At 31.8% G+C, this 23,675-nt stretch overlaps 1 protein-coding gene across 1 annotated transcript in view; it reads right to left on the bottom strand.

Annotated features, from left to right (window-relative positions):
* Positions 1-453: 453 nt before the first annotated feature.
* Positions 454-23,675, bottom strand: part of PRMT3 (protein arginine methyltransferase 3) — a 104,101-nt gene continuing 80,879 nt past the window's right edge. The window contains exons 14-16 of the mRNA XM_016138471.2: positions 13,742-13,792; positions 13,459-13,546; positions 454-1,395 (exon numbers count right to left, since the gene is read on the bottom strand). Of these exons, the coding sequence (XP_015993957.1) occupies positions 1,286-1,395; positions 13,459-13,546; positions 13,742-13,792 (249 nt within the window). The 3' untranslated portion in view covers positions 454-1,285. The remainder of the gene's footprint in view (positions 1,396-13,458; positions 13,547-13,741; positions 13,793-23,675) is intronic.

The raw sequence follows: 23,675 nt of genomic DNA, 5'->3' as shown, positions 1-23,675 counted from the left end.
GAGAATATTATACTAAATGAAATAAGTCAGACAGAGAGGACAAACACCATATGATTTCACATATATGTAAATCTAAAAAAAAAAAAAATCAACAAACGAAACAAAAACAGACTCATAGCTACAGAGAACAACCGATGGTTGCCAGAGAGGAGCACGGTAGGGGGATGGGTGGAAAAGGTGAAGGGGATAAAAGGTACAAACTTCCAGTTATAAAATAAATAAGCCATGGAAATGTAGCACACAGCACAGGGAATATATCAATATCATAGTGACATCTTATGGTGGTAGGTGGATACTAGACTTATTGTGGCAATCATATTGTAAGGTATATATGTTGAATCACTATGTTGTATACCTGAAACCAACATATTGTATACCAACTATAATAAAACTTTTTTAAAAAAATGTTTTAAATGCCTTAATATTTTGAAATGCCATTTTATAACACTAATGGTTATATACATTTTATTAAATGTTTTCTGCATTTCAAACTGAGTCAATACTTTTAAATGACAAAACTGTATATAGTGATAAGCACATTAACAGTTAAATGTTTAACTCTGCACATAAATCTAGTTTGAAAAAGATATATTAGTAAATAAATATCCCAATCTTCAAAAACTTTTATGAAACCTAGAATAAATGTACTGAAATCAGATTTCCTGGGCAGTATTAGAAAACTAAATTGCTAAAGAATATTTGCAGAGGGAAGAAGGGACAGAACCATGGGATGATCAACTAAGCCGTCTTCAAATATGAACTGTGTGGTGCTCTTTTCCATATTTCAGTCCCTTACACTTGGCCTTTAATCTATTATATCCTGATATTCTAACAAATAATACGATTAAGAACTACTCCTCAAAGAGGAAATCTGCAATAAAATGGGTAATGCCTTGTATACAGTTACTAGTTTAATAAAACATTATCTAAATAACTAATCAATTACTAGTATTTAAAATTTATAGTAGGAAACTTACTAAAAACAAGACTATTTCTGTTCCAAATTTAGGCTAATTTAAGTAATTTTCAATAAAGCTAAACTCAATGTAGGAGTTACATTTGGTTAAATCTTGCTGAACAGACTTCCAGGAATGTGAATATGGGTGGACTACGAGTCAGTGGATTCCTTCCTTAGCTGCATTACATCAATTCCTGGTTCTACTGAGGAGACTCATTAAGGAAAGGATCCATCACCCATGTGCTCACATAAAACTCCTCCCTCCACTCCATCCCCATCCCGCTCCCACGATAAAAACTGCAAGGTAGTTGTGCTTTTGTGGCTTTTTCACTGGAGACTATAAGTCTGAGTTGAATTATTCAATGTGAGGGTCACGATGAGAGAACGTGGGTCTTTCTTATTCTTGTGGACTGTGATCTTTCCCTTCAAGGCTTCACCTATAGAAGAAAGGCAAAAAATATGTTTAAGATTCAGGGAAAACAGTCTCACAGAAAAGTAATAATATATACCTAGCACTTCTCTACTTTTTGTTGTGAGATGTTTCACAAATTTTTAAAAGCATTTCATTGTCAAATCCTTGCGAAAGAGTGAGCAAAATTATAGTGGTTACGCAGGACTGAGGAGTAGTTTTATTAGGCTTCTGAATACAAGGTCCTCTGGTGAGTCCTGGGCATACAGGAAAATACAAGACACAGTTCCTGCCCTCAATGAGTTCATATGAGGTCAAGGGTGAAGAAAAATAGCTTTATCAACAATTATACAATAGATATATGTCTAAAGTATGCTGAAGGTGAGGATTAAGGATGGTTGGAGGGCAGTAAAAGGTAATGTTTCACAAGAATCAATTAATGAATTATCTGAGGATGAAATTCATGGTTAACTTAAGGGGTGCACATGGAACGGCATTTAAGGGAAAGAAAACATGTCAAAAGAGTCTTTAGGAAATGACATTTTTAAGAACTGAAAATCACACTGGAGAAAACCTAAATTTATATTTTACAGAGGCACATGACAAGACTGTTGGTCTTGAAGGAACTAACACTGTAAGTGGACGACAGAACTTACACAGGTGAAACAGTGAACGCAGAAAATATTACACATTTGTTTAAAGGCAAAAAATGATTTCTTAAAAATTTATACTAACACTTTAAATTTTATTTTACTCCAAAATGAAATTATATTTATGTGCTTTTCTAAATATGAATACTTCTGAGTTTTTTTCCCTTTATTTTCCAAGAGCCATTTAACAATAACAAAAGAGATTGCTAAGTCGTAATTGATCCCCATTCCATGTTTTAGTAAGAGTAAGATCACATCAAATAGTAACAAGTATTGCTTCACTATTTGGATGGATACAGTAAACTCCATATAAAATGAGAAAATCTATATACAACTATCCAAGTAGTAAATCAGTAACCAATTTAAAAAAAAACTGCAAATCCTCCACATTAAGAGATAATAAATCTGAATATTTTTCAATATGGCAGTGAAATAACACAGTAAAACATATCGAAATCATCTAATAGTTATATTAATTTCAGATTATAAAGATACTATTACTGATACATTCTATATATTCTGAAGAAAAGGTAAGGCTCATACAGTTTAATACATCCAGAGGAAAAAAGACCTATTACATATAAAGGAAGAGAGAAAAGAGTGAGATCAGAATTTGCATCAGCTAGACACATCTTTGAAATGAAAGAAAACCTATCAACTAAGAATTCAATATTCAGTAAAAATTTTTTAAAAGTAAAGGTAAAATAAAAACTTTTTTTTCAAAGAAACAAAAACCAAAACTCCTTTCCCAGTAACTATAAGATATGTTAAAGGGAGTTATTCAGACAGAAGGAAAATGATATCAAAAAGGAACTTGTATCTAAACAAAGGAATAAACAGTGCCAGAAATGGTAGGTATGTGGTTAAATAAGACTTCTTTTCCTTTTTAAAATATATTTAAATGACAATTGATTGTTTAAAGTAAAAACAGTAATAACATATTGGGTTAAAACATCTGGTGAAATGTTTTATAACAATAGCACAAAAGATCAAAGGGGGTAAATGAATGTTGTAAGAAATCCTATATAAACATTAATTATAAAGAGGTTGGAGTGGCATATTAATTTCAGATAAAGTTGACTTCATGAAAAAACATAACCAGAGATAAAGACATTTCAAAATGATAACCTGTTCAATTCATAAATGAGACATCATGAATTTTTGTATGTATAGAGCTTCAAAATGCATGACACAAACCTGACAGAACCATGAGAAACAGACAAATGTACAATTATTGTTGGAAATTTCAATTCTCCTTTGTTGATAACTGCAATAATAACTAGAAAGAAAATCAGAATATGGAAGACTTGAACTATACTATTAAGCAATGTGACCTGATTGATATCGCTAGAACCAAGACAGATCATATGCTGGGTCATAAAATAAATCTTAAAAAATGTATAGAAGTCATTAAGAATATGTTCTTTGATCAAAACTAAAATTAAACATCAGTAACAGAAGGATACTTGAAAAATCCAAAAATATTTAGGAATTAAAACAGATGTCTAAATATTCCATGAGTGAAAATAAAAACTATAACCAGATTTCATTTTGATTTGAATGATAATGAAACAACATATAAACTATGTGGCCTATAGCTAAAACTGCTTAGAGAAAAAAATGTATAAAATGCATCTGACAAAATTAATAACAACTTTCAGTAAGCTAGGAAGATCTTCCTTAACCTAAGAAACCATAGATAACATTATTGTTAATGGTAAAAGACTGAATGCTTTCTTCCTAAGATTGAGACTGAGGCAAAGATGTCCACTCTGACCACTTTCAATTAGCATTCTATTGGATGCCCTAGTTAGGGTAGTAAGGTGTAAGGGTAGGAAAAAAAGAATACAGATTAAAGAAAGACGTAAAACAGTCTTTATTTGTAGACCACACGGTCTTATAAAAATTCTAAAGCAATATACGAAATAAGCTATTAGAACTGTAAAATGGTTTAGCAATATCTTAGGATATAAGGTCAAAATAGACAGTTTAATTTTATTTCTATACATTAACAATGAAGAATTAGAAACTGATATAAAAAGCCACAATAGCATTTACAATAGCATAAAAAAAGCATACAATACTTGAAATAAATATCACAACATATGTGCAAGATTTAAATACATATGACTATGAAATAATGCTTAAGATGATTTAAAGTGAGTGGAGAGATAAATTTTGATTGTGGATGAAAGGCTCAATATTATTAAGACGCTGATAAAAAAAGAAAATAAAGATGCCGATTTTCCCCAAAGTAATCCATAGATTGAATGCAATACCAATCGAAATCCTAGCAGGTTTTTTTTATTTTTAAATATATAAATTAACAAGTTGATTTTAAAATTTACATGGTGATTTAAAAATCAATGGGACAAAATGGAGCTCAGAAATAGACTTATACATACAAGGTCAATTAATTTCTGACAAAGGAGCCAAAGTAATTAAATAGAAAAAAGACAGTCTTTTCAAGAAATGATGATAGTACTACCTAACACACATTTGGAAAAGGATGAACAATTATTCTTAAAATTAACATAAAATAGATTATAGACCTATATGTAGATGTAGAAGGCAAAACTATAAAAATTTTTAGATGAAACATATAAGGAAATCTTTGTGATGTTAGTTTTAGGGTAGCAAGATTTCTTAGGACACAAAAGGATAAACTTCAGAAAATGTTAAGAAAATGAAAAGACAAGCTGAGAACTGGGATAAAATTTAGGGACACATATATTTGACCAAGAACTTGTATTCATATATATAAAAATTCTTAAAGATGACAAATAACCCAATTAAAAATTGAGCAAACATTTTAACAGAAACCTCACAAAAGATATATAAATGATCAATAAACACATGAAAAGATGCTCAACATTACTAGTCATTTGGAAAATGCAAAATAAAAGCATAACTATTACTAAATACACAATAGAATGGTTTAAATTAAAATGACTGACCTTTTGTATAAGTGGTGGCAGAGATATGGAGCAAATGAACCCACACTGGTGGTAGGAGTGTTGAATAGTATAGTCATTTTGAAAAAATTTGCCAGTCTCTTATAAAGTTAAACATACACTTACCATAAGACACAATAATTCCACTCCTAGGTATTTACCCCAAAGAAATGAAAACGTATAACTGCACAGAAACTTTTACTTGAATGTATGTAGCAACTTTATATTTATAATGGCCCCTAAAAGTCTAGCAGCAGGTGTATGCATAAGTAAATTGTAGTATGTCCATACAAAGGAATACTACTTGGCAATAAAAAGGAACCAACTACTGATAACACAGATATGATAAGCAGAAGAAGCAGGATTACATTTTGCATAATTCCACTGAAATAAAATTCTAAAGGAATACCAATACTTTAGTATTAAGTAATATTAACATACAGAAATAGAAAGCACATCAATAGTTGTCTTGGTCTGGGGACTGGAGTTGGGGATGACCACACAGGGGATCAAGGAGGAAACTTTTTGGAGTGATGGAAATATCTTACATCTTGACTAGGGTGGTGTATACATACATCAAAATTTATCAAATTATACAATTAAAATGTGAATTTTCATTGCATGTAAATTACAAACAAAGTTGTTTTAAAAATGTGATATCTTAGAAATAAACACAGATAAATGTAACATAGTAAAGAAACTAAAAAATCCATTACAAAGATTCACTACATGGTAAGTGAGGCACTTTACATCACTGAGGGAAGGATTCAATAAAATTGTAAAAATATAATAATACAATATTTTCAATATGAAATCAAAGTCAGAAACTAAAAAGAAAAGGTTGAAGATTTGACTATACAAAAAAAAATTCTATAAAGAAACTTAAAAGAAAATGAAAACAATGTTACATTTACTCCTTAGAATAGCAAGAATGAAAAAGAGTCTGAATTCTGAATCAATTCCTATTGATGGATTATCAGAAGTGGGATACCTTAAGAAAAGGCATAACATATATTCTAGTTTTACATTCCTTCCATCTTCAGCAACACTGGGTATTGTTAAAAACCAAGTCATCTTCTGCAAGTATGTGCAGCCCCAGCGCCAGGGCACAAGCCTCACAGTCCCTAGCCCAGGCCTCCCTGAGCCCGGAAATCCCATCAAAAAAGACTCCATGTAAAAACGAAAAATAAAAGGGACTCCATGTGTTTCTGTCTCCTACTTCAATAAAAGTTTCTTTTATTCAGAAAAATAAAAAATAAAAAATAAAAAAAATATAAACACCTTTGTTTTTTAGATAAACAACCACCAGAATCTGATTGCGGCAATTTGCATTTCAGTGATTATCAGTGGCAACGGGTATTGTTTCAAACGTTTAACCACCATCTTAAAAAAAAGTCTTTTGTGTATTAGTATATTTTCTTTTTGATGTATATGAGGTATTGTTGCAAATACTTCTTTTTGGTGTGTGTGCCCTACTGGTTACTGCTCTAGGAGTGATTTAAAAAATGTAAGTTGGCTTGTTTCTAAATGTTCTATTCAATCTTAGCATAAGGGTCAAAATAGGAAGGTTCCATGGTGCTTATAAAGCAGGTTATCAAGTTCATGTCAGGTTTAAAGGATATGCCTACAAGAGCACTATGCATTCCTCAATTCAGAAATACAGCCCAAGTCAAGATGAACTAGTAATGGATGCTTTTGTTAAAAATTTTCACACAAAAAATTTAAGTGTCAATATTAAAAAAACAAAGCATCTGAATAATTAAAAAGGTATAATAGTAACTGTCTTATAAGTTCATAGTATAATTTTCATGTCTTAAGATTAAATACAAGTAATATAACATATTTCTATATTAACCTTAATTTCAAATTAAGAGTGTAAACAGGACCTATTTAAGTTAATTAAATAGCATGAAGGGTCACAGTAATAAGTACATAATTTACACTGCTGAACTCTCTTCAATTGTTCAAGCCTGACTAAAGCACCAAGGCAGGGGCTGTAATACGAGAATAGATAGGAGTAATTAATCAGTGTCAAATAAATATAAAATGACTGATGTTGTTAAGCACGTATATTGTGGTGAGAACTGCAAAGGACATTCTCTATGGAGCCGAGCTATACCACCTTGTTTTAATCATCGGCAGATGGTGAGCAGTATACTACAAAGAAGTGCTACGGTTCAATCAAGAAAAAAATTAATTTCATTTCAATTTTGTTCTAGTGTTTTTCTTCCAGAGCAATGAAATTTCATTTCTCTAGAAGAAGGGGGTGGGAGAAGGAATAATTATTATCACTATTAAAGCTTAGAGTAAAAAGTAAAAGAAAAAAGTGGGTTCTCCAGGTAAAAGTTTACTAGGGATATATAGAGAAAGAAATAGCCTGACTTTAATCATATTTTCAAAGCCAAATCACATCAAAATACTTGGATTTTTAAAGTAAACACTCATATAAGTTTGTACAATAACACTATACATTATTTTTAGAGGAAAAGGAAAAATATACACCCAAAATTTAACTTTAAAGTAAGTGTTCTCTAACTCATTTAGTATTCATTCTTACTCCCACAGTGCTGGAAGTGCAAGTACTTACAACGCTTCTTTTGGAACTATTTTTTAGAACTACAGTGAGAATAAAATAAAAAACAATCACCAAAATGAAACAAAGTAGGCTCATTATCTCCTTATTTTATAGTTTGATTTTGTTTTTGGCCAAATGCAGAATTCTTAATCTGAAAAATTCCCTATTCACACTGTTTTCCTACTTTCTAAATATTAAGTCTACTCTGGAAGGTAGATTTACCATTACCCCAAAAAAATAAAAAAAAATAAAAAAGATTTTCCATTGCTGACAATAAACACACATACACACACAATCTAGGCAGAATAACCGTATAGGTATTTTTATACTATTTTACTTATTCAAAAAGAATCTTGTCATGAGACTTTCTGTACACTAAAATATGCTTGACATACAAAGCAAATTTTCCTGATTAGACAGACTCCTGGCTTTATTAAACTTTAGCTAAAAATGTCATAGCATACTGAGTCAAAAACTTTTAGTTTAACTAAATACAACTATAAAGAACTCCTACAGCCATGCCAACAAAGACCTGAACACTAACCTGCTTAAGTATACTAATATGATGAAATTTCTGAGAAAATCGAAATTGGCGAAATTGGCCAACTAAATACAACAGCTAGGTAAATGCCCTTGGCATGGTGTCACCCAAGGTGACAGAAAGAAATTCAATAGCAACGCATATTATTCCTCCACTTATTTGTTTGTTCAGCAGAATATTTGCAACATGGCAAATACTAGTACATCAACCAAAAAAGGAGTGAGGGTTCTATTAGAATGCTTTATCACAGTACACCGGGATGTTGTAACATGAAAGCATGTATGAACTGCCCAGGCAGAACAAAGAGAGTAATTAATTACCTGAGGACAATGTGGAAAGACTTATAAAAATAAGCTGGGTTATAAAGGGAAAATTGGAATTTATCAAGTGAAAATATTCAAAACAGCTTTCTAGGTATAAGAATATTTTAGACAAAGGTAAAGAGGAAGACAGAAAAGTTACCTAAAAAATGAGCTGTAGCATATGATGGATATATATAGGGTTCTAACAGGGTGAGGTTAGAAATGATTTAAAACGGTCTAATTGTAAAGGGCCATAGTAAGGAATCTGGATTTTATCCCAGAGGTATGACTGACTGTCCAGTGAGGGGTTTTATTTTTTAAATTAATTATTAACACATAACTTACATACAATTAAATGTGCACATTTTACATGTGCAGTTCAATAAGTTTTACCAGTATCTCGCATTCATAAACTTTTGCCTACCCCAAGTCTCAAAGATTATCTGTTATCTTACAGAAGTTTTACTTTATTTTTTAGAAGTTTTAAACTTTTATATTTAGGTCTATGACTCATTTAGAGTTGGTCTGTACATATGGTATAAGAAAGAATTAAGATTCATTATTTTCCTAGACAAATATTTAGTTGCTCTAGCACCATTTCTTGAAAAGGCTATCCTTTCCCCATTGAATTATATTAGTCTTTTGGAAAAATTTAATTAATTATATAAAAGTGGATCTATTTCTAGATTTTCTATTTGTTATATTAATCTATATGTGTGTCTATAGTATATACCAACACTATACTATCGAGGTTATGGTAACTTTAATAAGTTTAAAATCATATAAAGAATTCCAATATGGTTCTCTCTCAAAATTGTTTGGCTACTGTTTTTCAATTGCATATAAATTTTAGAGTCAGCCTATATATTTCCACCTTGCTAAATTCACTTTTTAGTTCTGTATTTTTTTTTGTTAGATTCCTTAGTTTTCTACCACAATCATGTTATCTGTAAATAATGAGTCTTATTTCTTTCTTGAAAATGGCTTTTAATTCTTTCTTGTTCCTTATTGCACTGGCTAAGACTTCCAACATAAGGAGTAGTAAGAATAAACATCCTTGTCTTGTCCCAAAACATTCAGTCTTTCTCTGTTAAGTATGAGGTTTGATGTAGACTATTTGAGGATCAAGTTGAGGAAGTTCTCTTATTTCTAGTTTGCTGTTATTTATCATAAATGGATATTAAATTTTGTCAAATACTTTTTCTGCATCCATTGATGTCATCATGTGTTTTTTTTTTTCTGCTTTAGACTGTTAACATGGTGGGTTGCACTAAATAACTTAAAAATATTGAATAAGGCTTGCATTCCTGCAATAAACTCCATATGGTCATGGTATTGTTCTTTTTCTAATATTGATGGATTCAATATGCTAGTATTTTGTTGAGAATTTATGTATCTACACTCATGAGGGACACTGGTCTACAGTTTAATTTTCTTGTACTATCTTCATGTAGTTTTTGGTATCAAGATAATACTGCCCTCATAAAATTAGCTCTCTTCTATATTCTGGAAGAGGCTGTTTAGAACTGGTGTTATTTCTTCTTTTAAGTGGTTGGGAAAATTTGCAATGAAGCAATTTGTGCCTAAAGATTTGATTTATGGAACGTTTTTGAGGCTGGCTGCTTGTTTTGCAATACAAAATTTAATTGGGACACAGTCACAGCTACTCATTTATCTACAGTCCCTCAAAATTTAAGGTGTCTGCAGGTCCCCACTGCTGCCACAGTTATTTCTGCTACCACTGTGGGATTCTCCGGGGGCTGGAGTACGATAGAACAGAGACAAAAATAAAAAAAATAAAAAAATGAGGATTTCCCCCACTCTTTGTGCATTAGATAGATCCTTTACTCACTTCTCAAGCTAGAATTACAGGGCTCCTCTGGGAGCTTTCTGTCTGTGCTGATGCTCTCTTCTGGGTTTCAGGCTGTCTGGAGTCCAAGTTCAGGGATAGTGGAGGAAAACAAATCACGATTTACCACCAGTTCAATGGTACTTCGAATTCTGGTTTTCTTTACCAACTAATCTAGTATTATTTACTTTTCAGAGATCTCACATAGCTGTTTCATGCATTCTGGTGTCAAAGCTACGTTTGGTGAGTGAGATGTGGAATGCGCTTACATCATCCTACCTGGAACTAAAATTACTGTGCCTTTAGAGTTAAGTGTGTTTCCTGTAGATAGCAGTTAATTAGATCTTGCTTCTATTCAGTTTATTTCTGTCTTTTAATTGGCATGTCTAGAGTATTTGTATTTTTTAACTATTTTTTAAGAGTAGTTTTAGGTTTATAGCAAAACTGAGAAGAAATTACAAGAGATTTCCTAAGGATGAACCTATACTGATGACACATCATACATAATCATTCAAAGTCTACAGCTTACCTTAGGTGTTTTATGTTCTATGAGCTTGGACACATGTATAATGAATGACATATATCCATCATTGTAACATCATGATGAGTATTTTCACTGCCCTAAAAAATCCTCTGTACTCTCTTATTTGTGTCCCTCACCCCTGGCAACCACTAATCTTTTTAATATCTCCACAGTTTTGCCTTTTCTAGAATGTCAGTTGGAATCACACAGTATTTAGCTTTTTTTTAGATTGGCTTCTTTCACTTAGTAATATCCCTTTATGTTTTTTCATGAGTTGATAGTTCATTTCTTTTTAACACTGAGTAATAGTCCATTGTATCAATGTATATAGACCATTCATATTTAATGTAATTATCAATGTATTTGAATTTAAGTCTACGAACATACCATTTGTTTTCTATTTGTCCATTTGTTTAGGTTCTTATCTTCTTATGAGTTGAATTTTTTCAGGATTCTATTTTATCTCCACTACTACACTAGCTATATTTTGTGGCTGAATTTAAAATATTTTAGCTGTTGCTATAAAGTTTGCATTGTGCATACTAAATTTATCACAGGTTATCATTAAATTACTTCATATCCAGTATAAGAACTTTACAATATATTTCTAATATCTCATTAATTTCTTTTATCATTGCCACTTTGTCTCCAAACATTTTGAAACTTGTGGTAAGTTATTATTTTTTGCTTTAAGTCAATTATCTTGTAAGAAATAAAAAAATTAGATAATAAAGGCTTTTTTGCATATTCATACTTCTTCCATTTTTGGCATTTTCTATTCTTTGGTTTAGATCCCAGTTTCCACTTGGTGATATTTTCCTTCCACTTTAAGAACTTACTTTAATATATCATATTGCTGGTCTGCTGAAAATAAATTCTTTCACTATTTTTCTTCATGGTAAGTTTTTATTTAGTCTTTATTTTGAAACATATCTCTCCTGGATACAGAATCTAGGTTGGTAGCTTCTTTCAGCACTTTGAAAATGTTATTTGATTCTCATCCGGCTTACCTAATTCCTGATGAGTATTCTGAAGTTATTCTCTCCCTTTGTTCTCTTTATGTTTCCTTTTTCTCTGGTTAATGTTAAAATTTTTAAAAATGTCACTGTTAATTAGCAATTTGTGTATGATGTGCTTTGGTGTTTTCTTTGTGTTGACCCTACTTAGGGTTCACTGAGTTTCTTCCATCTGTGCATGATAGTTTTTATCAAACGAGAACATTTTGGTCGTTATAATTACTTCGAATATATTTTCTGCCTCTTTCTTCCCCTCCTCCCTCTCCTCTCCCTCCCCCTCCTTCTCCTCCTCCCCCTCCTCCTCTTCTTCAAAAAACTATTATTATTTTTAAATTAGAGTGCTTCATATTTTCTGCAGGTTATTATGAATATGTTCATTTAAAAAAACACCTTTCTTTCCTTCTCTCTGCTCCATTATGGATACATTTTAATGCTGTATCTTAAAGTTCACTGATCTTTTATTCTGCCACCAATTCCATCAAATGAGATTTTCACTTCAGATACTGTAATTTCCATCTCTACAAGTTCTATTTGGATTTTAAATATCTTCTCATATTCTCCTATGTTCATTTAAAAGTACCTGTTTCAACTTGCTTGTGTGCTAATTCTATCTTTTCTGGGTCTGTTCCTATTGACTGATAGTTTCCTACATTCAATATTTGACAGAATGCTGGCCATCGTGAATTTTATGTTGTTCAGTGTCTGAGTTTTGTTGTTTCCTTTCTTGTCATTAACGTTACTTAAGTTTCAGTTTGTTTTATTGCAAGGATTATTTTTAAGATTGATTAGGAAGTATTCGGAGTAGCCTCTATTCTAGGGATACTTTATTCCCACTATGAAGCTATAGCCCTGAAATCTCTACTGAATAGGGTCCTAATGGACTCCCCACTCTAGCTTGTTGAAACTTAAATACCACAGCCCTGTGCAAACTCAGAACTGTTTGGTTCGTTGCTGCCCCAGCTGCTTTGCCTGACCTCAAGAATTTCAGCCTCCATATATACATCTTAGTACTCATCTAAAACTCAAGGGGACAAATATCCCATGTGGATTTCTAGGGCTCTTTATTTTATTAGCATGTCCTCTTCACTACTCTGGCCCACAACTTCTAGCTGCAATTTATCAGTACCACCATCAGAGGCTTTGCCGGGTTAAAAAAAAAAAAGGGGTGATGCGCTTATATACTTACATGATCCTTTCTTTAACTTCCATAGCTGAAAATCACATTTTCCTTACTATGAAATTTTCTTTTCAAATCTCTCCTCAGGATGGGCTATTTTCGGGGATTCCACTATTTTGTGATATATTGGCCTTACTATTTACATATAAGTACATACACAATTCAAGTGAAAGAAATATAGAATGTAGATAGAATGTAGATAAAGAAAAGTTTTCTGAATTATTCTGTGGTACTCAAAATAAGAGCTACATAATATGTAACACACATTTGAACTGGCAGAAATTAGATGTAAATCAAAGTTTTCTTTTAAATCACTTCTTTAATGAAATAATATGCCATCTAAAATTTATGTAGATGGTAAGCCATCTACATATCTTATCATCTGTTATACTGCTTCGAATACAGTGGGCATATAAAAAGTCATTGTAGAATGAATATATACTGTTTACTTCAGAATGAATGACATTCAAGACATTCCTCCCATGCTTCACTTTTCTTTCTTACCTGCTTTAACTGAAAATGGCTTTTCCAATAGAAAGACTGTTTGTTTCCAGTGTGTTGTGGTGCTCTGGGGGCCCGTAGAAAACAAGACCTGCATTGGTAGAGTTTGAGAGTATCTGATGAAGTACAGATTTTTAATATCATGGTACATTAATCTACTATATCAAATATAAGCTTCAATTGCTTACAACGGCAAAATGCTTAGGATCAAACACCTTGGGGCACAAAAACAAAATACAATGTATTTCACATAATTAATTCTTATGAGACAACTCATGATACTTACCCTGTTGCGGCAATTCTTCTCAAAATATATATCGAAGTAACCAGCAATTGCCTGTTTAAAAAAAAAAAAGGAACACAAATAACTGTTAAACTAATTACATGACATAATTAGTTATTCAGTCTTTTAAAACGTGGCAAATATAAAACCATTTCAAAGACAAATATCTCTTAAACTTATGGCATGTCACTATTTATCCTAGAAAAGATGTTACAAGTAAAAGTTAAGTAATATAGTTTGGCTTTCCCCCATGGAAACCATATAAAATAAGGGTAACAAGGCTAATCAAAGAATCAATATGTTTTACTAGAGAAATGACCATGGAAGACTACTCTGAAAGTTACACGGAGAGAAAGAAGCTGAGCTGGCCCCTAGCTGACCCAGACTCTCTCACTCATATGCTGCCATGCAAGTTAAGCCATCTTGGGCCCTCCAATTCTAGTCAAGCCTCCAGACAACTTCAGTAGCTTAAGAGACTCCAGAAGAGACCAGCAGAAGAACTAATAGATAAGTCCAGGCTAGACTACAGAATTGGAAACAAGTCCAAATGATTGAGACTTCAAGACACTAAGTTTCAGGGTAGTTCGGTACACAGCAATAAGTAACTAAAACAAACTTTTTATACAATGACAACTCATTTAACTTTCTTCTGATATTGCGCATCCAATTTTAAAGCAAGGTACTATGAATGTTTCTGCAATGAGATCAATGGAATATTTGAATGTTAACTTTTTTCTTCTGAAAACAAAAATGAATAATAGCACTCACATAAAATTTATGGCTAAGCAATACTCAAAGGAGAAACTTCAAAGTAATTCTAAGGGTTACTGTGATGGTATGAAAAGGTCTCTACAAAAAATTAGCATATTCAGATATATAATTTTCATTCATTTTTGTTTAAAATTTAAATGTACCACTCCTTTTTCTTTCACTAATGGGACTAGCTTGACTTAATCTCTTTTTAAAGGTGGCATTAAATAAAGCTTATAAAGTATTAAAAATAGGACACCGATTATTGAAAAATCACTACAAAGCTAATATGTGTACTCTGCTGCTTTTGTTGAGAATGTGAAGTTTTATTGATCTGTAGGGTTAATATAGATTGAATCCAAACCAAATTCAATATTTAACCTTAAGGTTCTTTATACTTGAAATACCAAAAGAGAATCAAAATACTATATAATTCTGTCAAATAGAATTATAAAGCAATGGAGTAGTCAGCAATAGATTGTATGGAAAACCATTGCTAATGAGAACATTCTAAAACACAACTTTTTTTCAGTTGATTTCCTGATACCTCTCCATTGAATAATTTAACCCTTTTCTTAAATTTATTCCTGTTTGTCTATCTTGCTCACCACTATATCCTTAGTGCCCAAAGCAGTGCCTGGCTCATAGTACACAATTAGTATTTGCTGAGTGAATATGCTATGGTATAGAATTCAAATATTCTATAATTTAGGTAGTTTGCCCTATCAAACTGCAATTTATTTAGGCGCAAAGCCTGTGTGTAATTAATATTCCCCTGTCCTTTACCTAAGACAGGTCTGTTATACAGTAAATTCTCAATAAATTTTAGTTGAATTAACTTTTTAAGTCTTCAGTTTCTTAAATACAGAAAGCCTCATTACATAGTCAGTACACTTTATAAAGTAATTGAATAACCAACAGATGGAACAACTATCATCTATGAAGAAAATGGAGAGCATGGGACATATATGGGGAGGAGAGAGCAGTGAAGAGGATCCCCTAATTCTTTGTATGAAGCTGCACAAGTCTCAGCCTAACTCCTGAACTATGTAGCTCAGATTAGATCCAAATAAAATCACAAAGTCTCAGAGAACTGAACTAAAACCCGAATCACTGGCCTACGTGTCAGGATTAACCCCTGAAAATAAGTGTGTGAAGAAACCCCAAATCAAGTAAAGGCTTAGAGACTAAAGTGAGATTTGAAAAACCTGTACAGGTCTCAGACTAATTCCTAAAGTGTGTATGTGCAAGAGAGACCCCAGAAAGAATGAAATAGATTTGAACCACTGTCTGCCCAGACACTGTTGACAGAGCTTATGTTATGAGTTGACTGTCTGCTAACACCAAACATCAACATTCTGCAAACAATTACAACAGAAAATCCATACAACATCTAGGATATAATCCAAAATTATTCAACTTACAGAGAAGCAGGAAAATGTAACCAACTCTCAAGAGAAAAGACAATCAAAAGACAGATGCTGGTACTATCGGACAAGACATCAAAACAGAAATTGTAACTATAATAGAAATTAGGAAATAGAAAACACATTGCAATGAATCAAAATATGAGAACTCTCAGGAGAGAAATAGAAATTATAAAAAATGGAAGTTTTAGAATTGAAAAATGTAATAACTGAAAACAAAAAACTCCCTGGGCTGAATTGCAGAAGATGATGACCCCTCCCCCCCCAAAAAAAGTAGCAGCGAATTTGAAGATAGATCAATCAAAATTATCTAATTTGAAAAACCAAGGGGAAAAGCCTGAAATAAAATGCACAGAGCCTCAGGGACCTGTACCTAACATATGTGTAACTGGAGGTCAAGAAAAAAAAATAAAAATCTACTGAAGCAGGAAAAACCTTTTCAAATATGCAACAAAAAAGACCCTTCAGGAATAAAAGTAAAATAAAGATATTTTCAAGCAAAGAAAAACTAAAATAATTCGCTATCAATGGATTTTTTAGAAGACATTTTAGAGGAAGTTCTTTAGGCTAATAAGTAATAATGCTAGAAGGAAACCTGAAACAGAGATCACAGAAGAGCAGAAATGATAGTTGGGTAAATATAAAAAACTACCTTTTCCTTGGAATTCCTTTACAATACTTATAATTGTTTAAGGCAAAAATTATAACATCACTTTGGGTAGGGGTCCATGTTTGCACATGTAATCATAAAGATCAGTGCAGGAAGTGGGAGGGTAGGAGGGAGGAAGAGTGAAATTCCCACCAATACATACAAGTATTTATAAACTCTGAACTGAAGAAGGCTTTTTCAGCCCCACACGCAAGGCAGAAACTTAATCTAAGGGAAACTAAAAATTTTAGTATCTAAACTAAAAGACAACCAATCTGAGAATATTTGTGATATATAAATAAAACAAAGGGTCATTTGTTCTTTGAACATCAAACTACTAAAAATTAGTAAGACTACAATAAGACAAAATAAATTAAGAAAAGACAAGGCAGGAAATTTATTAAAAAAAATCAAATAATTAATAAGCATTTGAAAAAAATGTTTGACCTACTTAGAAAAAATAAATTAAAATAACCACATATAATTTTCCTTGATCCTGTTTGGGAAAACACTTTTTAAATGATAATATCCATAGTTTGGTGAGAAATGTGGCATTTATGTTGGGAAAATAAACTGAAGTAATCTTTCTAGAGGGAACTTAGCAATACATATTAAGAGGCAAAACGTTTGTATTAAAAAGAAGTCAGACATGAAATAGTGCACACACTATGATTCCATTTATATATCAAAAATTCAAAAACAGCAAAACTTATAGTGTTGTAAGTAACTAAGAGTAGTTACACTTGCAATAGGGGTAGAAACTAGAATGGGTAACATGGTGGGCTCCTGTTTGCTGGTACTATTGCCTCTTAAGCTGAGTGTTGGGTACATGGTGGTATTTATTCTAGGCAATTTTATCAAACAATGCTTTTGATTTGTGCGCCCTTCTGTTTTGTAAGTACATGTTATGCGCGCAATTAAAATGTTTACATAATGTACATACTCACTGATCTAAAATTATTCTATGTAAATTATTAAGAATGCTTGCAAACATTTAGTCACAGAAGTCAATTTTAGCCCAAATTCTCAACAATAGGTGCAGTAATAAATCATAATACTTCCATATAATAGAATACCATTTTGGCCATCAAAAGTAATTCTGTAGATAAATACCGATTGAGAAGCTATTTTTAATAATACTTGAATTAAATGATGTGCAACATTGAATGGAGAGGCATTCAATTCAAGCATTACTTTTGTATCAGTTCCCACAGTGACCCCCCAAATCATTCATCTTTGTAATCCCAAGGGCTAACACAGTGTCTAACATGTAGGAAAAACTAAATGAATTTGAAAAAAAATGTATCCCTAAATAGTATTTCTACAAAAATTACACTTTCCAATAAAAGAGATCAGCAAATGCAAACTGAAAGCAGAATGTACAGAAAATGTAAATGTAATGGTCATAGTAATAAGAAATTGCCAAACTATATAAAAACATTAATTAAGACTTTTAATGATTTTAGTAACTGGGTTTCATTAAGGAGGGGTTTACTTTATAATTATTTGTTAAGGTACACACATGTTATGTTTTATGGACTCCTTATATTGTTACTAAAAAATAAAAAAGTAGAAAAAAAATCCTAGTAAGCTAACAAAACTTTTTGTGAAAACAGATACAGGTTTAAAAGAAGCTCTTATAACATTCTCAGAAAATGTTACCTGAGTCTGAAATGTACAACATACATGAAGTTAAACATCATACATTTAATTCTGGTAAAAACAGATTGGCAATATTAATACAGTAGAATAATTACAGAATTTATATTATAGCTATATATCTTAATGATGAGGACAGACTGATACACGAGTTCACAACAAAATTTAAAAATAAAAATAAAAATATTTGAGAATAAAAGATATTTTAGAAATGTCTTCCAATTCCCAAATCCAATTATCTATGAAATTTACTTAAAGACAAAAACCGAACAAAAACTAATCCTCCCTTAAACCTCCAAAAATACAGTGAAAAAAAAAATACTGAGTAGTTTGGGGTAACCAAATAACAGTTTATAAGCCTCAAGGCAAATAAATTACTAGGAAAGAAAATAAAAATGAAAGATGTAATTAATTCTAGTTATGAGAAGTCGGCAGGGACCTCTGACAAAATCTGAAATCACATCTATTTTATAGTTCCCTTTGAAAGGCAGCATAGTACCTTCAACTCCTCATGCAGATTTACCATCCTAATGCTGTTCGGTTGAGGGTAATATTAAAATCATTTCCACAACACACACTAAGCAGAGGCATGAGTAGATGCTACAGAGAAATTCACCTGGGATTAAAAATTATGAGCAGATAATCTACTTATCATATAGTTAGCATTCCACAACTGAGAAAGTGGAATACTTTTGCTCTGAAAAACCAAAGAGAATTTCTGTTTAAAAATGGGTATCTTCAAACATAAGTAAGGCCAAGAATGTCCCTCAAAGGGAAAGGGCGTTTTTTTTTCTTTATAAGTGATCCTTAATAATTAAGACAGACATTAGAAACAAAAAAAACCTTAAACCTGAAATAGTCATGTAAACCAACTGAAATATGAGTAGTATATTTATTTCTGCAAAGCCATTATAACCAAATATGTCAGCTGATATTTGGGGACACTATGTTGCTGCAGAATATAAATATGCCATTTTTTTTTCATTTTTAGTTTCACTACTTGTTATCATCACTTTAACAGGCTATCTCTAGATCTTTTAAATGTTAATTTCAAGGAACTTATCCTCTCCCTGTGGAAGCCATTCAAATATAAGAAAAAAACAACCATAGGAAATTGAAAATGAAAACTAATAGGCAATGGTAATAAATAACTGGAGCACAGCTTGACATGTGCTTGAAAAAGATCAGATATGTTAGAAAGCCTGACCACAGAATAAATTCCTCCTTTGCTCCACATGTATATCTTGTCAGGGGCAAAGAGAACTGCTAAAGAAAAAAATAAGCATTAAAATCAAATATTTGTAGCAGCTAAATTAATCTGCAAGGCAAGGTCACAATTAAATAAAATTGCACTGAATTACACCACAGTCAGAAAAACAGTAGTTATAAATTCCCTTAGACTAAAAGAAGGGAGACTGAGTAGTAATTAAGAAGAAAAACAACAATGATGAAAGAAAACAGAATGAAAGGAAAATATACGCATGCAGTAAAATTCTGGGATAGTTTGATCATGCTTGTAATTTGATGAGAATCATTCACAATAACTTTGAAGAACAGGAAAACTTAATACAGGCATGTAGTTTTACTGTGCATCTTAAATACTCCTAAGCGTTAGAATATAGTTTCAGAATGCACTGTTTGTCTCTGCAGGTTTCACAAAAAGAAAGAAAATAACACAGCATTTGTAAAATGAATCATTTAAAAGTCTGTTCTAAGCTACATTTTGCTTGTTTATCTCATACATACAAAGCTGGATGCAGTTCATTTTATACGTGCTCATCTGAACAACAATGACTTGAATAAAAATGAATTACTTTCTCATGTATTTTAGTGTTTTGACTTTCTTTAAGAGGATGTATCATGTGTGTATGTAACAGGATAGCAGCCAATGAAATAAGATCAGACTAGACCTTATGAGGAAGAGGAAATTAAAAATTATCATTATCACTATCACCTGCAGGGAGTAATTTATCATTTCTGTTCTTCATTGGTATCATGTTCCAACAGCGTGTGGTTACAGCAGATACAATTAGGCAGCTGTCCACAGAAGTAGGAGGATAATGTGCTTTTGATGGAGTTTATCCAAGCATGGAGATAGAGTGCTTGTAATCCATGCAGCAGAATCACTATAACAAAAATACAATTCATTTTTTGTTGGAGTATTTCTTTCAAAATCTTAATTTAGAATTAAAAAAGCCAACATGAATCTAAAGCAAGTAAAGGAAGAGTAAGAAGATAATGCATGAAAATTATTATAGCTTACATCACTGTATATGAACCAATCAGTTGAAAATACAAACAAAAGCCATACAAGCTGCTGCAGAGAGTATAAACTCTGCTAGTGATTAACTGGTATTTTAACTAAGACAACATAATCAACAAATATGAAAATTATATATTATGATTGTTTCCCAGTATTAACTACACCTTAAATTATGGACTTTTCTTCGTCAATTAATTTTCTATTTTATCCCAAGAGAAAAACTGCGTCTTTTCTTTCATGATTCCTCTAGGGAACAATATACATTAAGTCTACATATTTCTCAAGGGATATTCCCAAATTGAGTAGTTTAGAAACAGAACAAGCAATATGGGGAGTAGCAAAACAGACAATAGACTAAAAATATTTCAAAAGGTATTTTTACTAAAAAATTCAATATAATTAATTTTTGATCTACTTGAAATATTCTCATATTATAACGGAAATTCCTTTTAAATTTATTCAGATCACTCTCTTATAATTTCAAAATTGCTTATTATGGTGATTTTAGGAAGCAGAAGAGATCACCTCTTTGGAGTCTAAAACATAAATATTTTAATTCTGACATTTCATAAAGTGATACCTTACATGCTTTAGCTACTCTACATTTTTTTCCTAGCTATAAACACAACATATTGTTTTATATATTCAATATTCACTGAGATTTACCAATATCTTCATTTTTAAAAAACCTTTTAAAGTATAACATACATGTCGAAATTTTACACCTTAGTGTACATTATAGTGAATTTTCAAACAATACAGCTGTATTACAACCCACACTCACATCAAGAAATAGAACGTCCAGCACCTGAGTAATTCCCTTAATCCTAGGCACCCCCACAGCATATCTACTATCCTGATTTCTCCCTCTCCCAGCTTTACTGAGATGTAACTGACATATAATATTGTGTGAATTTAAAGTGTATAATGTATTGATTTAATACACATATATCACAAAATGATCACCATTCTAGCGTTAGCTAGCACTGTCATCACATCATATAATTATCAGTTCTTTTTTTTGTGGTGAAAACATTTAAGATCTACTCTCTTGGCAACTTTCAAGTATATAATACAGTATCATTAACTATAATCACCATATATACATTAAATCCCAGAACTTATTTAACTTATAACTAGAAGTTTGTAACTTTTGACTAATGTCGCCCAATTTCTCCCAGACACAGGTAACCACACTATTTTATTGTTTCTATGGGTTTGGCTTTTTCAGATTCCACATATGATAGCATATGTGGAATAGCATAGCATAGCATACAATATTTGTTCTTTCTTTGACTTATTTCACTTAGCAAATGCCTTCAAGGTCCATTCTTGTCACGAATGGCATAATTTCCTTTTTATGGCTGAATAATATACCATTTTATATATGTATATGTGTGTATAGATATCTATATGTGTATATCTATTTATCTCACATCTTTATCCATTCATCTGTTGATTGCTACTTAGGCTGTCTCTATATCTTGGCTATTATGAATAATGCTACAATGAATATAGGGGTGCAGATATCTCTCCAAGATCCTTTTTTTATTTCCTCTGGATATATACCCAAAGTGGGATGGCTGGATCATATGGTAGTTCTACTTTTAATTTTTTGAGGAACCTCTACCCTCTTTTCCACAGTTGCTGTTCTAGTTTACATTCCCACCAACAGTGTGCAAGTGTTCCTTTTTCTCCAATCCTCATCAACACCAGTTATCTTACTACTATCCTGATTTCTAAGAGCAGATTAATTTCTGCTATTATACACTGTAACATAAATGGAATAATTTATCCTGTAGTCTTTTGTGCCTAGGAAACTTTCCTTACTATTGGTTTTGAGATTCACTTATGTTGCTGTATATTACCTAACCTGTTATCCTGCTATATGGTATATGTGACTAAGCAATTTATTTATCCAGTGTAGTATTGACAGGCATTAAGTAGTTTTAAGTTGAAGCTTTTATAAATAGTGCTATGAACATTCTTTCATAACCATGTCTTTTCATGAACATATGTACTCATTGCTGTTGGGTACATACCTCAGAGTGGAACTACTAGGATGTGCATATTTGCCACTTTTGTTAATTTTAATTTTTTCTTGTATTTCTGGCCTTCTATCAGTGATCATTTTCAATTTGCTTGGTACTTGGTAGTATTTCCTTTAGTAGAGTTTCTGGGACAAATTATTTGTTCATCTGAAATGTCTTTATTACAGCTTCATTCTTAAAAGATATTTTAGTCGGGTAAAAATCAGAGTTGGATTATTTTCTTTCAGCAAATTGAGGATTGTCACCAATGAACCACATTCTGTCTTTTTGATTCTATTGCCCCTATTGAAGACTCATCGACCAATCTATTTACTATTTCCTCTGAAGATAATTCCAATGCTCTACTCGCAGCCCCAATGACTACTTTTAGATTTTCTCCTTGGTTTCTATAGTTTACTAGGTTGTATCTAGATGTAGATTTCTTCTCCTTCTTTTAAATTGAGATATAATTCACATCCCATTAAAAATTGTCTTAGTAAAGCTGTGTAATTTAATATTTTTTTCTTAGTATATTCAGAGTTGTGCAACAATCACTACAATCTAATTTCAGAACATTTTTATCACTCCAAAAAGAAACTTTTTTTCCCAATCCTCCTCTAACAACTGCCCTGTCTATAGTTTTGCCTATTCTGAACATTTCCTATAAATGGAATATCATATAAGTGGAATCCTTTTGTGGCTGGCCTCTTTCACGTAGCATGATGTTTTCAAGGTTCATCCATGATGCAGCATATATTAGTACTTCATTCTGTTCCATGGCCAGATGATATTTCATTGTATGGAATATTTTACTTATTCATTCTTCAGGTGGCAGACATCTGGATTACTTCTACTTTTTAGCTATCATGAATAATGCTATGGACATTCATGTATAAGTATGTGGACATGTTTTCATTTCTTTTGCATACGTACCTAGTAGTAAATGAATTTTAAAATTAATCCTATTCGGGTTATTCTATGCTTCTTGAATTGTAGCTCACTGTCTTTCATTTGTTTTAGAAAATTCTCAGCCATTATCTCTTCAAACATTATTTGATATATTTCATCTCCTTTCCTTTGGGACTCCCCTTTAGACATAAATTAGAACTTTTCTTGTATCCTCTATATCTCTTGTCCTTCCCAATGCCTCGTCCTTCTA

This window comes from Rousettus aegyptiacus, unplaced genomic scaffold, assembly GCF_014176215.1.
Source record: "Rousettus aegyptiacus isolate mRouAeg1 unplaced genomic scaffold, mRouAeg1.p scaffold_m13_p_5, whole genome shotgun sequence".
Taxonomy (NCBI): domain Eukaryota; kingdom Metazoa; phylum Chordata; class Mammalia; order Chiroptera; family Pteropodidae; genus Rousettus; species Rousettus aegyptiacus.
The sequence above is the reverse complement of the archived record's forward strand: the minus strand, read 5'-3'. Positions and strand labels throughout refer to the sequence as shown.